This window comes from Pseudophryne corroboree, chromosome 5 (genome assembly GCF_028390025.1).
Source record: "Pseudophryne corroboree isolate aPseCor3 chromosome 5, aPseCor3.hap2, whole genome shotgun sequence".
Classification (NCBI taxonomy): domain Eukaryota; kingdom Metazoa; phylum Chordata; class Amphibia; order Anura; family Myobatrachidae; genus Pseudophryne; species Pseudophryne corroboree.
The window spans coordinates 503,071,850-503,086,810 of NC_086448.1; the positions used below are offsets into that span (position 1 = coordinate 503,071,850).

The 14,961-nt window shown below is 41.8% G+C and overlaps 1 protein-coding gene across 4 annotated transcripts in view; it reads left to right on the plus strand.

Moving 5' to 3' along the window:
* Nucleotides 1-9,553, plus strand: part of LOC134927917 (serpin B6-like) — a 143,237-nt gene extending 133,684 nt beyond the window's left edge. For all 4 annotated transcript variants that reach the window (XM_063923038.1, XM_063923037.1, XM_063923035.1 and 1 more), the window contains exon 7: nucleotides 8,204-9,553. In XM_063923038.1, the coding sequence (XP_063779108.1) occupies nucleotides 8,204-8,608 (405 nt within the window). In that variant the 3' untranslated portion in view covers nucleotides 8,609-9,553. The remainder of the gene's footprint in view (nucleotides 1-8,203) is intronic.
* The last annotated feature ends 5,408 nt before the right edge of the window (nucleotides 9,554-14,961 follow it).

Consider the following 14,961-nt stretch of genomic DNA (forward strand, 5'->3'; position numbering starts at 1 on the left):
CCCCCTCTAGTTATGCCCCCTAGTAGCGCTGCTTACACACACAAACCCCACAAAACTCACCAGCCCCACTCCTGCTTCCGGACCGCTGGCCGCCGTCTGCTCATCGGATCTATGGGAGAGACGTCATGACGTCTTTCCCATAGTGCCGCACGCTGCCTGAGCCGAAAGCCGTAACTCAGGAGTGAGGTCCAGCCGCCGCTGAGGGGAAGGGGCCAGCTGCAGCCGGGATGCGGGGTGACTGCAGCCGTACCGTTAGGCCGCAGCACCCCGGTCACCCACCCGGCTTGCCTGCGCCTAGAAACTCTCCTGGTCACATTGTGTTGTAAATTAGAGGCATTTTCAGCAAAAAAGAACCAGAAAAAACACCTGATGCTAGCAGATTCTCACGCAACCTGGCATGCCAACAGGGGCTGTTTGGCCTGACTGCAGCAAAGATGTATGAGGACATATATGTATAGTAAAGCAGTGACTATCTTAAGGAGTAAATTTACTCAGCGCTTTTTACAGTCGACGTAGTTATGGCTGCTTGAAGGGGCAATAAACACGTCTGTTTTGTATTTAATGTTATTACCTCTTTAAATCTAGTGGCCGACACTGCCGGAGACTCTGTGACTTCAACCATTTAATATTTTTTCCCAAAAAATGTTCCCAAAATTTTGACTTAATATTTATTTTTATTATCATATTCTATAAATAAGTCCCTGATTCAGAGATTTAATTCAGATTTATTTTTTTCTGTTCTGCGCATGTGTAGATCCTGTTTCTGTGACGTCGCTCACAGTATCCCAAAATCCGCAGCATGATTGACATTGTGCTTTTGTTTGGGGATGGTGATGGGAAGCGTAGGTCGGCCCCATTTTCATGCTGAAAGCAAGGGGTGCCTCAACTGCCGTAATACCTTGAGCTTGGACTGCAAAAAGATTGTCTTTTAATGCTGGGTAACCTGAGTGTTACTCATGTGTCCGATGGTCACGCAGTTGATCCGATGCTGCAGCAGATCACAGAAGCCTACAGTGAACATCTTTATACTAAAGATGTCTCCTGCAGCTTTTGCATAATTTCGCATAGCCGCTGAGTACAGAGACACAACGGCTGTTCTATTTGTATCAGCCTCTGAATTAGCCCCATAATGGCTATTTAGTTCGGTAAAAATGTATTAACATATGTAGATTTGTTAAAAAATTATACTGAAACAAGTTTTAAATAGTGATTATTCAGATACAGTAATTTGATAATAAAAATCAACAATTTTGGGAGACATATTTGGTAAAAATTATTTTATACAAGAACTTTTTTTCTACTATGTTAACACTGTGTGTGTGTGTGTGTGTGTGTGTGTGTGTGTGTGTGTGTGTGTGTGTGTGTGTGTGATATATACGCACAGGCATCAAGAAGGGTGTGGGTGACACCAAAATGCCAGCTCCTCCACAGGCCACACATCAGCGGGAGACTCTTGTGAGGCCACGCTCTTAACGCACATGAGGAGGTTACTTTTGGCCGCACTGGGTGTTACCCCGGTGCTGCCACTATAGACAGATATACAGTAGATGCGTGTGTGTGTTTGTGTCTCTCTCTCTCTCTACAATATATATATATATAATATATACACACACACACACACACACACACACACACACAGGTCCACGGTAATCTTGGCTAGTTTGCTGCGCCTAGGCACAACATGGTTTATTAACATAAACCCTTCATCTATTGTTCTCATCTGCAATACAATACAGAGAACAATACAGCAGGGGATTAAGTCCGACTGGTCAGTCTCAATCCTATTAAAGGTCAAGATAAACATGGACCCGTGTGTGTGTGTGTGTGTGTGTGTGTATATATATGTATGTATGTATGTATGTGTATATATATATATATATATATATATATATATATATGTGTGTGAGTGTGTATGTATGTGTGTGTATATATATATAATATATATAAATTTCAGCTGATGTGCCCGGTTTCACCCAGGCAAAGGTTTGCTGCGTGGAACATTTTACCCCCTTCTCCCCCCCCCCCCCTCCTCCCCTCCCTAAGGAATCACATTTTTAAAAAATAACTGCCTAGTGGGTGGCTGCACATCGCTGTCAGTTTCCAGACAACCCAGCAGGTCACATGTTCCAGGTCACCAAGCAGGTACACAGGGAAAACGGCATCGGGAGTGTACCTATTCATCTCCCCGACCCCGAACACTATGGATTTTTACATGTCGCACAGTTCCCTCCCCCATCCCTAGGGGTGTCTTACCCCCACAGTATTATTCCTTCTCAGTCCCCATGCTGATGGGGGCTGAATCTGGACTTAACCTGCATTGGGAGTGTCACTATTCATCTCAGCGACCCCGAACACTATGGATTTTTACATGTCACCCCCAGCCCTAGGCAGGGTCGGACTGGCCCACAGGGGTACAGGGGAAACCACCAGTGGGCCCCACTGCCTGACGGCCCACTCCTTCCTCTGGGGATCAGGTTCCAGACTGTGCACTTGTATTATACTTAGTAGATATGTTGCATTACACTGCACAAGACTATTGTTCATTTCAAGCCTCTGTGGAGGCTGGCCACCCCCCCCTTTGTAGGCTGGTCACACCCCTAAATATGGTCCCCTATAACTGCATTCCCCTGGTGGGCCCTTCATACTGCAGTCCGACACTGCCCCTAGGGGTGTCTTAAACCCACAGTGTCTTAAACCCACAGTATTTTGGTTTAAATTGCTCCAGGCATTCCAGAGTTATGGCTGAAAACTATGGACATGTCACCCCCTTCCTATGCCTAGGGTTGCTAGGGGTGTGTCTTACACTCATAGTATTTTTTTTTTACCAGATTGTAAGTCATAGGTGTACCAAGTTTGGTGTAAATTACTCCAGGCATGCCAGAGTTTTGCTGGAACATACATACATCCGAATTATAGATAAATGTATCCTTAAATGTCCACTACATACAAATGTGTCCATATTCATCTAGTATCCTGGCACATTAAACAGCCCTTCTAGACACATCATGAAGGGGCATGACTCTGTAGTGCCGAGCATGTTTTCGTGCAACTTTTTCCATTTAAATGCCTCTTTCGCAAAGCAATGTGAATAGGACACACAAGTAGGTTCTGCTGATTAAAATGAGCATGCATATTTTGTATGCGGCCACGGCTGTATCTGCATATGAAATGTAACGTACCATTTTTGTATGAAGATACAGCCGCAGACATACACAGAATATAGTCATACCGCATATCATTTTAATCAGCAGAGTCTGCATGTGCGTCTTATTCAGAAAGTGATGCGCATAAAATGCATTATTGGCACACAAAATAAAGACGCCTGACGCTAATGTAGTTGCATGGGACCTGTCAGCTCAATCACGCCAGGCATCTGCCACTGTGGGGCGTATTGAGGCAAGATGTAGGAGGACACATCTGTACTAGTAACGGAGTTTCATGCTCCGACCTTAATTTCAATACAGAACCTTGTATGTTTTAGAGTTGCACTGGTTGCAACAATGTAGCTACAGATTATGCTATTTGCGGCCATTGAAAATATGAGGAAGTAGGGGGCCCACACTATCTTGATGCCTAATCCACTATACCACCACTTTCCCAAATCATTTTACAAGCCAATCTTGAGAACAGGACGACCGAAACCGTACGGTACTCTAAAACTTGAAAGCAGGGCCCTTGTCTGTCGCACCACCTCATGGTAATGATTCTAATAAAGCTTTTGCTGGTGACGATTAGAAGACCCAATTGTAATAACTACTAAAGACTAAGGGAGTTATTTAGTTGTGTTCGCAAACCCAAAAAGTTAGCAATTGGGCAAAACCATGCTGCACTGCAGGTGGGGCAGATGTAACGTGCAGAAAGATTTAGACTTCAGTGGGTTATATTGTTTCTGTGTGTTGTAAATACTGGATGCTTGATTTCTATACTGCAGTTTAGATTTCAGTTTGAACACACCCCACCCAAATCGAACTCTCTGCACATGGTACATCTGCCCCACCTGCAGTGCAACATGGGTTTGCCCAATTGCTAACAAACCTGAATAATGCCCTAAAAACTATTTCGGGTCTAGTAGCTGGTCACCCATACTCCAGTATACTTACTATCCACAAGATTTCATGGTAATCCTTTCACGTATGATATGCTTGCTAACCTTTTCATATTTGCTACATTTTGCAAATGAGACTAGTGTACTGTAGGTGTTTACTGACTGCTTATATAGTACTGTATCTTCCCTACAATGGCCAGCTTGGAAATTCCAAGATATTTTAGCTGGCTGACTATTTTAGCACCAGTGTCTTGTACATAGAATCACTCTGGACCCTCTGATAAACAGGTCAGGCCCAGCCATTTTGCATGCTAGTCATTAATATTCATACATACAATACAAAGTTATTGGAATGCTCAAAGTATGCAAAATGGATGCTGCCTACACCTATTCTGTAGGGTGTAAGGGTGTTCCCTCACCTTAAAACAGACATATGGTAAACTAAGAATTGTACAGATTGGTATATGGCGCTTCCACTTATAGAATAAATGAAAAAAATCACAATAAATAGTGGTTTGTGAGTTACGTTCCTGTAGTATAAAGATCATCAGGCATGTAAGGGCGTCTTTCAACCACTCCTCCTATCCCGTATTGTCTCCAGAACTTCAATGCCGGTATTCATAAAAGATATAATATATACCGATTCTCATGCAATATGTTTTTAATAGATACCACATATATTAAAAAAAACACTCAAGAATTAAAAACAATGTTATCCACAAAAATAATGAGCACACAAGGTGCAGGAGGAATCCGTAAGTGGTAAAAGATGAAAAAATTACCGGAAAGTTTGAGAACCAATGATAGTTCTCAATTAGATGTAAATAAACAGCCAGATAGCCACCCGGGAAGCTTCAATCTGGATTCCGGCAATTCAATCCCCTGGATACCGCAGCGGAGTTCGACTGCACCACACAGACGTGTTTCAAACCTATTCCAGGTTCTTTTTCACTTGCTAAAATTACATTACACTCTGTTCTATTCGTTTTAACAATATTTTTCTTCGTTTTAAAATATGACTTGGAAGCAGATCAGTGCAATATTTTTGCAATTGATTTTCTATAAGGTATATTTTAAGAACTTTGGGCCTAATCAGCATGCAACCCTACTGCTGCAGCGTTCGCATGCTGATGCAGTGTGCACACGCGCTGAAGCTGCACTGCACGTGCGCACAGTGAGATGTAACAACATCTCATGTGCGAACGCCTCTGCCTTATTGACAGGTTGGAGGGGGTGTCGCAGCGACGTTTTAGGTGGGTTGGGGGGGGGGGCACGGGCTGGACAACTCAGGCACTTACGGACTGTTTGCCAGGTGGGCCGTGGCGGCTGTGTGATATCACACGCAGCTGATGCGACCCAAAAGATGGCGAGTTGCCATCTGCCTTAGCAGCTAGGCTGCATAGGCAGAGGGCAACCCTAAACATGCAAGAGCATCGCCGTTATGCAATGCGCTGGCAGTTTGCGGGGTGGGGGGCAGGACCTGGCAAGCGTGGCCGGACTTTCCCTGTGCTGGGCACCCCTTGCATATCAGTGTAATGGGTTGTAGATGTGCAATTTTTTTCTCTCATCTACGACCCATGTTTAATAGCCCTTTGTGCAAATAGCACAAATGTGTTCTGAAGTATAGATAATTAACAGTATATTGATTTATTGGCTACTGCAATTAAATGATTAAAGTTATTTTGTCATTGGTTGCACCCATATTATTAAATAGACCCCTTTTCTTATTCCCAAGCATTTAAATTTTACTAAATCCATTTTACATGTGTTTAAAAGCAGAGTACAATGAGTCATATTTGGCTTTTTAAGTTTATGGTTTCTTTTTATGATGCTTTTTGTCATGTCTGTTCATTTTATATGAAAGCTTACCTTGTTAACACTATGTCAAGTCTATTGTATAGTATTTTTTTAGTATTTAGATCTAGAATAGAAAGTACAAGATGGATATCGCGGTAAAGGTACAATTATTTAATATCTCATGTGTATTTACACTTAAGAAATTAATTTGCATGCTTTACATTTTGAAAATCCTGATAAACAAAGTGAAGGGAATGCAGTAATATATTGCACTGAGATTTCTGAAAGAAGTATTTGAAGTTTATATTTCTTCAAGCGCACTGATGATTTGTTATATTGCAAATTATATATAATTAATCAAATCTGATTTATGCATGGAAAATATCTTGGACTTTTGATTTTTCTAATAAAAGTGATTTAATTTGTAGAGTTCTCTGTGTTGGAAATGAGAATAGATATGTTACTGGGGGGATGTAATTATCTTTGGATATTGTGTGTATATGTGGTGTGTACACAAATCCATTTTCTTATTTGTCTCAATTCACAAATATTTCCCAGTCTACTTTTGATACAAATGTGTTGATTGTTAATCTATTCTTACTATGCAAAACCTTATGTATTGGTATACATTACTAGGGAATCCATGCTACATATACCAGTTTTTGAAAAGTATGTGTAAGACTATCTTCATACATCCAACTTGTGATTAAAGCCACATACACACTGTACGATTCAAGTTAACGATTTGTACTATATAGTCTATAGTGTACCGTGTGTATAAAACCAAAGATGAACGATGTGCGCTTCCGCATATAGTCTTCGCTGGAAAAAATAGACTGTGCATGCACAGTCTATTTTGGCTTAGTGCATATTGTTTGTGTGTCTACGATACTAATGATATGATAATGATTATCCCCTCCAGAAGTCCCCCCCCGACATTCTAGCCCACTGTATAGCTAAAATTGTTCATAGCCAAAATTGCTCAGTGTGTATAGCCAATATAGTTGGTTCTGGACTTCGGGAGCTTCAAGGGAAATCATTAAGCTAAAATCGTTCATAGCCAGAATCGCACCATGTGTAGGCCCCTTAACCCTGAAATGTATAACATTATCTCACCTAGTAGAGACTTGCCTAGGGAACACTAACATTTAAGAGAGGGCAACATATTTTCTCTTTTAAATTTACATATTCTGACACAGATTTAAAGATTTCAGCCATAAAGCAGAAGAAGACAAAGATATTGCAGATCAGCTTATCACTTTGACTAATTATATATTGTAATATATTATTTTTTAATTTTATAAATGGAGTGGAAACCTCCTTCAAAGTTTATAGCAGTACATCTTTTAATAATAATGGCCCAGGCTATATACTGCACGTTTTTAATTTGTCAAAATATATTTTCATTTGTAAATAGCACATCTTTCCTGCTTACAGCAAAATGCTTCCCCCTCCCCTAATAACTTTTTATTTATAGTGTCACAGGGCCGTACAAGGGGTTAAAGCTGAAGATAATTTAAAATACCTGAGTAACGGATCATAAGCAAAATACACAACCGCTAACCCTAGCCTAAGTTCATAACATAACTACAGGGCATTACTATAGTTCCACAGAGTGGGTAGGTCTATTAACAACAGTTTTAGCTTTGTAGCTTTGAAAGAGCAAACAGCTGTCAGGTGTGTGTGTGTGTGTGTGTGTGTATTTCAGTTCTAAATGACCCGATACTAATTGTAAGGCCAAGTAACCTATGTCTGAGACCCTGAAGAGGAGTAGGAGACAAGGGGATGAAGCACTGGTGACATGGGTAGTGGGTAACTGAGGGGAGAGAGAGGTCTTGACCCATGAGAACTTACATAGGGGCAGATGTATTAACCTGGAGAAGGCATAAGGAAGTGATAAACCAGTGATATGTGCAAGGTGATAAAGGCACCAGCCAATCAGATCCTAACTGTTAATTTACATATTGGAGCTGATTGGCTGGTGCCTTTATCACCTTGCACATATCACTGGTTTATCACTTCCTTATGCCTTCTCCAGGTTAATACATCTGCCCCATAGTTTGGAAACATTATCTTATTTTATTGTAAGCAATAAAGTTCACAATAAAGTTTCAAGAAAAAAATCAAAAAAAAATCCAGTTGGCCTCAAAACACGGTACATTACAGTTAAACCTTTTTATTATTTTCTCTTGTACTATCTCCTTTACATATTAGAGATTTTCTGATAATGCTAAAACTGGGATGTATTTGCTTATTGAGGACAACTTTTATAATTATAGTTGATCTGATCAACGCTTACTTTTCTTCCCAGGCATTTTGCTCACTTTACCTTTTAATAAAAATGGTTTGTATTTTTCTCAGATTGAACAGAAGCTTACTTATGAGAAATTTGCAGACTGGACAAATCCAGAGAAATTGGACAAGACAGAAGTGGAACTCTATTTACCTAAATTCAAGCTAGAAGACTTCTACAACCTGGAGTCTGTTCTCAGCCATTTAGGGATGACTGATGTCTTTGATAGTGGCAAATGTGATTTAACCGGCATGTCTGGTAATCGTGGCTTATTTCTATCTAAAGTGGTGCACAAATCCTTTGTAGAGGTGAATGAGGAGGGTACGGAGGCAGCTGCTGCTACTGCTGCTGTAGTTATGCTTCGTTGTGCACGTATTGTTATAAAAATTACTTGTGACCATCCATTCCTCTTCTTTATCATACACAAGCAAAGCCGCAGTATTCTGTTCTTTGGCAGATTCACTTCACCTTAAAATGCTTCAAAGAAAACTCCTAACAGTCTGCATTTGCCTGGCGCTTCCAATTCTCCTTGCATTATAATATAAGAAAATATTAACTAATAGAAAATAGAAAAAAAGGCTTATTGTATACTATTGATGATAAAATCTATACATAATTGTTCCTTTATGCTATCTTGATGTACTGCCAAAGACTGGTTCTTTTTAGTGAATCCATCATTTAATCATAAGCAGTTATCATTGGATGTTCTTAAATGGGTATCTTTGAATGAAACCTTAGTAACAAGAGTATCTATGTGTAGTGTGTTACACTATATCAGAAATTAATTTTCCCTAATGAAGCAGAACATTGTAGTGGTGAATTTGATTTGTTTCATATACAAGTTTTGTTTTATGATTTTTAAAATGTAATATTAGATGCATTTTGAAAAAAAAAAAAAAATATATATATATATATATATATATATATATATATATGTGTGTGTGTGTAATTAGAAAATATTCTCTGCACTATGTACAACTATCTGGTATAAAGAATTTCTTCGCATACATAATTGTGTTTTTGTTAAAGGAAAATAATTAAATTTTACCTGCCTGATTGGAAGCATAGTGCACTTTTTTCAGCATCTTATGTGTTTACCTCAAATGCTATAAATAAATTCTTAAATTACTGTAGTTTTTACTGTATGTGTTGCTAAGCTTTTTATAGAGGTATTGATACAGCTAATATTTGATGCTTACTATGAAGCACGTTTAACTAGTGATTTTCACTAGTTCTATATAGTTGCTTCATGTTTCTAATTCCTACGTTTTTGGAATATAATTTTTCTTGATCCTTAATGGCACCTTTGATTGGCTGTACAATGGAATTTCGTGTTCTCACATTCCGACTTTACATTTAAAAATAAAACCTCTTTCATATTTTTGAACTGTCCAAATAAAGTTTTTCCTATATAAATATTTTGCATTTTAAAAAGACTATTCATTTGCCTTTTAATTAATTTATGTATTTTACATACTGTAGGTAAATATTTCTGAATTCTCCTTCACTGCAACTCTGGTGAGATATAGATATCACATCAAGGAGTTGCATAGGTTAAACCTTTGTGAAAGAGGTTTAAATAGTTGATTTTTTGCATAATACAGTTTGAAATTTTCCAATTGTACCGCACTCAAACATTATTTTATACTCACAGCAGTGGTTAATTAGCATGCATGTAAGCAGACTTCTGTTTGCTCATACACAATTAAAAATAAAAACACTTGGAGAGAGCTTTGATACTTACTGCTCAACAGATATCCATGTATAGTTTACAACTATATAGTATAGAAACAAAAGTAAAAAAATAAATCTGTAAATGTATTATTGACCCAAAAGAGCAGAGAATATCAGTTGTCATAAAATACAGTGTGCGTAATTTACTTAATGGACTGTATCTGAAAATTACAGCACCTAAATTACACCAGAAGAAAGCCCAGTACTGGACCAAAAGAACGTGTAAGGAATATTGTATGGCTAAGAACAATTGTGTCTAAACCACTGGTTCCCAAACGTTTTTTCCATCACGGCGCCCTAGAGCACAGGTTCTCAAACTCTGTCCTCAGGACCCCACACGGTGCATGTTTTGCAGGTCTCCTCACAGAATCACAAGTGACATAATTAGCTCCACCTGTGGACCTTTTAAAATGTGTCAGTGAGTAATTAAAACACCTGTGCACTTGCTGGGTTACCTGCAAAACATGCACTGTGTGGGGTCCTGAGGACCGAGTTTGAGAACCACTGCCCTAGAGTATCAGATATTTTTTTTCACGGAACCCCTAGGCCAAAAAGTTTCTGAGAAATTTAGAGACATTTTTTTTTTTAAGGAAAATGTGCTTATATGTCATCCTTAGGTTCAGTTATGTGGTGAGAGACAGGATTCACTTCTGGTTGTCCATATAATTTATGATTGGAAGACATCAGCACTGGTTTTGCCTATTACATTGACCATAAATATTTGTATTGGTTCTTAACACCAATCCAAGGCACCCCTGCAAGTGTCCCGAGGCACCCCAGGGTGCCTAGGCACACAGTTTGGGAACCACTGGTCTAAACATTAAGGGAAGCACAAAGTAAGCCTTTCTAATGTGCAACTTAGCCGCCCTATCGTTACTGTTTAGCCTGCCACCACGAGTCTCACAAGCAGGAATGTGCATCACTGGTGTAAACCATTGAAAGTTTCTCATCCTCTATGTAAATCACCAATGGTAATGTCAATGGTATACCATTCGAAGGCCTTCCCAAAAGAACAATAAATAAAAGGGGAAAGGATAAAGAATTCAAGCAGTGAGAAAAAAGAAAAAAAAAAGTACAAGATTTACCATTTGAAAAACACATTTACATGTATGTATGCCCGCTGTTTTCCCTGGATACATGAAAAAAATGGAAGTATAGCAGTTACAAAAACAATGAAGTGATCATCTACAGAATAAAATTAGAAATGGTGGAGAGATCGGTGATTCTGCATGTTATGGCATTCCCCTAAGAGCCCTTTCTAGGTCCCATTTACTTTGTATGCTATGTGGCCACAATGTCTAGATCATCCCTTGTCAATATCACAATTAGTTATGGACACTTGTCTCCTAAGCTCCTAGCATTTGCACACATAGCTTTAAGAATTTTGTTTGTGCATCTGTTATTCCTAGCCATGTTCAGACAGTACAACAATAAAAAAAAATGCAGAGTCTAAAGCTGAAATGACCTGTTTAGTGATGTTTAGTGTTTGGTAATTTCTCTTACGTCCTAGAGGATGCTGGGGACTCCGTAAGGACCATGGGGTATAGACGGGCTCCGCAGGAGATAGGGCACCTAAAAAGAACTTTGACTATGGGTGTGCACTGGCTCCTCCCTCTATGCCCCTCCTCCAGACCTCAGTTAGATCTTGTGCCCAGAGGAGAATGGGTGCACTGCAGAGAGCTCTCCAGAGTTTTCTGTTGAAGAATTTTGTTAGGATTTTTATTTTCAGGGAGTCCTGTTGGCAACAGGCTCCCTGCATCGTGGGACCGAGGATAGAGAAGCAGAGCTGGCTTGTCAAGTTGGGCACTGCTTCTAAGGCTACTGGACACCATTAGCTCCAGAGTGAGTCGGAACACAGTTCTCACCTGGGGTTCGTCCCGTTAGCCGCGCCGCCGTTCTCCTCACAGATGCCGAAGATAGAAGCCGGATGAGAAGGCAGAAGACATCAGATCTTCATGAGGTAAGGCGCGCAGCGCCCTGGGCAGCAATAAACCTCACATTTGGGCACATGCAGATTGATTAGGCTGCGGAGGCAGTAAATCTATGATCCCCCGCCATTTTAATTGAAAAATCACTGGGACCGAAGCCCGCCGTTGGGTGGGCGGGGCTTGATCCTCAGCACTAACCAGCGCCATTTTCTCCACAGAAGCTGCATGAGGTAAACGCTGGCTCCCTGGTCTGTCCCCTGCTGAACTTCACAGGCTGGAAAAAAGAGGAGGGGGGCACATTAGCGACGCAGTGAGTGGGAATTGGTACATTATATATAGAAAAGCGCTATCTGGTCATATTTTTTCCAGTGTTTTTAAGCGCTGGTGTGTGCTGGCAAACTCTCTCTCTGTCTCTCCTTAGGGCCTGGTTGGGGTTTTGTCCCCTTATAGGTTAATCCCTGTGTGTGTGGGGTGTCGGTACGTGCGTGTCGACATGTCTGAGGCGGAAGGCTTCTCCAAGGAGGAGGTGGAGCAAATGAGTGGTGTGTCCCCGTCGGTTGTGCCGACTCCAGATTGGATGGACATGTGGCATATGTTGAATGCAAGTGTGGCATCTTTACATAAAAGGATTGATAAGGCTGAATTAGGGGGGACATCAGGGGGTCAATCCTCGGATTGGACCGACTCACAGGGCCCGTCTGGGTCTCAAAAGCGTCCCTTAACACAAGACACTACTACCGACACGGATTCTGATTCCAGTGTCGACTACGACGAAGTAAAATTGCACCCTAGGGTGACTAAAACCATTCAGTGTATGATTGTGGCAATAAGGGATGTGTTGCATATTGAGGATGAACCCTCGGTCCCCGACACAAGGGTACACATGTTTAAGGAAAAGAAACAGATTATTAACTTTCCCACATCTCATGAATTAAATGAATTCTTTGGAAAAGCTTGGGAGACTCCGGAAAAGAGACCGCAGATCCCCAAAAGAATTTATATGGCATACCCCTTCCCTAAGCAGGACAGGGAGATTTGGGAATCACCCCCCACTGTGGACAAGGCCCTGACGCGCCTGTCCAAGAAAGTGGCGCTACCGTCTACTGACACAGCGGCACTTAAGGACCCTGCAGATCGCAGGCAAGAAACTACCTTAAAGTATATTTATTCTCATACAGGTGCTGTGCTAAGGCCGACCATTGCGTCGGCATGGGTGTGTAGCGCAATTGCAGCTTGGACAGATGAGCTGACAGATCAATTTGATAATATGGATAAGGATACTATATTCTTAACTCTAGCCCATATAAAAGACGCAGTCTTATTTATGAGGGATGCTCAAAGGGACATTGGATTGCTAGCTTCTAGGGCCAATGCCATGTCCATCTCAGCGAGAAGATCCTTATGGACTCGCCAATGGACGGGTGATGTGGATTCCAAAAAACATATGGAAGTACTACCCTATAAGGGTGATGTATTGTTTGGGGATGGGCTGACGGACCTGGTTTCCACAGCTACAGCAGGTAAATCAAATTTTTTACCATATATTCCCCAACAGCAAAAGAAAGTAACACCCTATCAGATGCAGTCCTTTCGGTCGCACAAGTCCAGAAGAGGTCGGGGATCCTCTTTCCTCGCCAGAGGTAAGGGCAGAGGCAAAAGAGCACCTGCTTCGGCAGGTGCCCAGGAACAAAAGTCCTCCCCGGCTGCTCCAAAACCCACAGCATGACGCTGGGGCTCCCCTGAGGGAGTCCGCACCGGTGGGGGCACGTCTTTGACTTTTCAGTCAGGCCTGGGTCAGTTCAGACCTGAATCCCTGGGTGTTGGACATACTTTCCCAGGGTTACAAATTGGAATTCGAGGAGGTGCCCCCCCGCCGATTTTTCAAATCGGCCCTACCAGCTTCCACATCGGAAAGGGATATAGTGTTAGCTGCAATTCAGACGCTGTGTATACAGCAAGTGATAATCAAGGTTCCCCTGCACCAGCAGGGAAGAGGTTACTACTCAACCCTATTGTGGTCCCGAAACCGGACGGTTCGGTCAGACCTATTTTGAATCTGAAATCCCTAAACCTGTACATAAAAAGATTCAAATTCAAAATGGAATCTCTCAGAGCGATAATAGCCAACGTGGAGGAAGGGGAGTTTATGGTGTCTCTGGACGTAAAGGATGCGTACCTTCATGTCCCCATATATGCCCCCCATCAGGAATACCTGAGATTCGCTGTACAGGAATGTCATTACCAATTTCAGATGTTGCCGTTTGGACTCTCCACGGCCCCGAGGATTTTCACCAAGATAATGGCGGAAATGATGGTGGTCCTGCGCAAGCATGGAGTCACAATTATCCCATACTTGGATGATCTCCTGATAAAAGCGAGATCAAGGGAGAAATTGCTGAGCAGTGTGGCGCTCTCTCTGAGAGTGCTCCAGCAACACGGTTGGATTCTAAATCTACCGAAGTCACAGTTGATTCCGACAACTCGACTACCGTTCCTAGGTATGATACTGGATACGGAACAAATGAAGGTCTTCCTCCCAATATAGAGAGCCCAGGACATCCAGAACATGGTCAGAGACCTGCTAAAACGGAAAAGGGTATCATTTCACCAATGCACTCGAGTTCTGGGAAAAATGGTGGCGGCCTACGAGGCCATTCCCTTCGGAAGGTTCCATGCAAGGATTTTTCAATGGGACCTTCTGGACAAGTTGTCCGGGTCCCATCTGCACTTACATCGGAAAATAACTCTGTCCCCAGGGGCCAGAGTGTCCCTCCTGAGGTGGTTGCAAAGTGCTCACCTCCTGGAGGGTCGCAGGTTCGGAATTCAGGACTGGATCCTGGTTACCACGGACGCGAGCCCCTGAGGATGGGGAGCGGTCACATAGGAAAAAAAATTTCAGGGTCTTTGGTCAGACCAGGAGTCCTGTCTACACATCAATGTGTTGGAACTCAGGGCCATTTACAACGGCCTTCGACAAGCGGAGAGTCTTCTTCGAAACCTACCGGTTCTGATTCATTCAGACAATGTCACAGCAGTGGCTCATGTGAACCGCCAAGGTGGGACAAGAAGCAGAGTCGCGATGGAGGAAGCCACAAGGATCCTTCGCTGGGCGGAAAATCATGTAAGCGCTCTGTCGGCTGTCTTCATTCCGGGAGTGGACAACT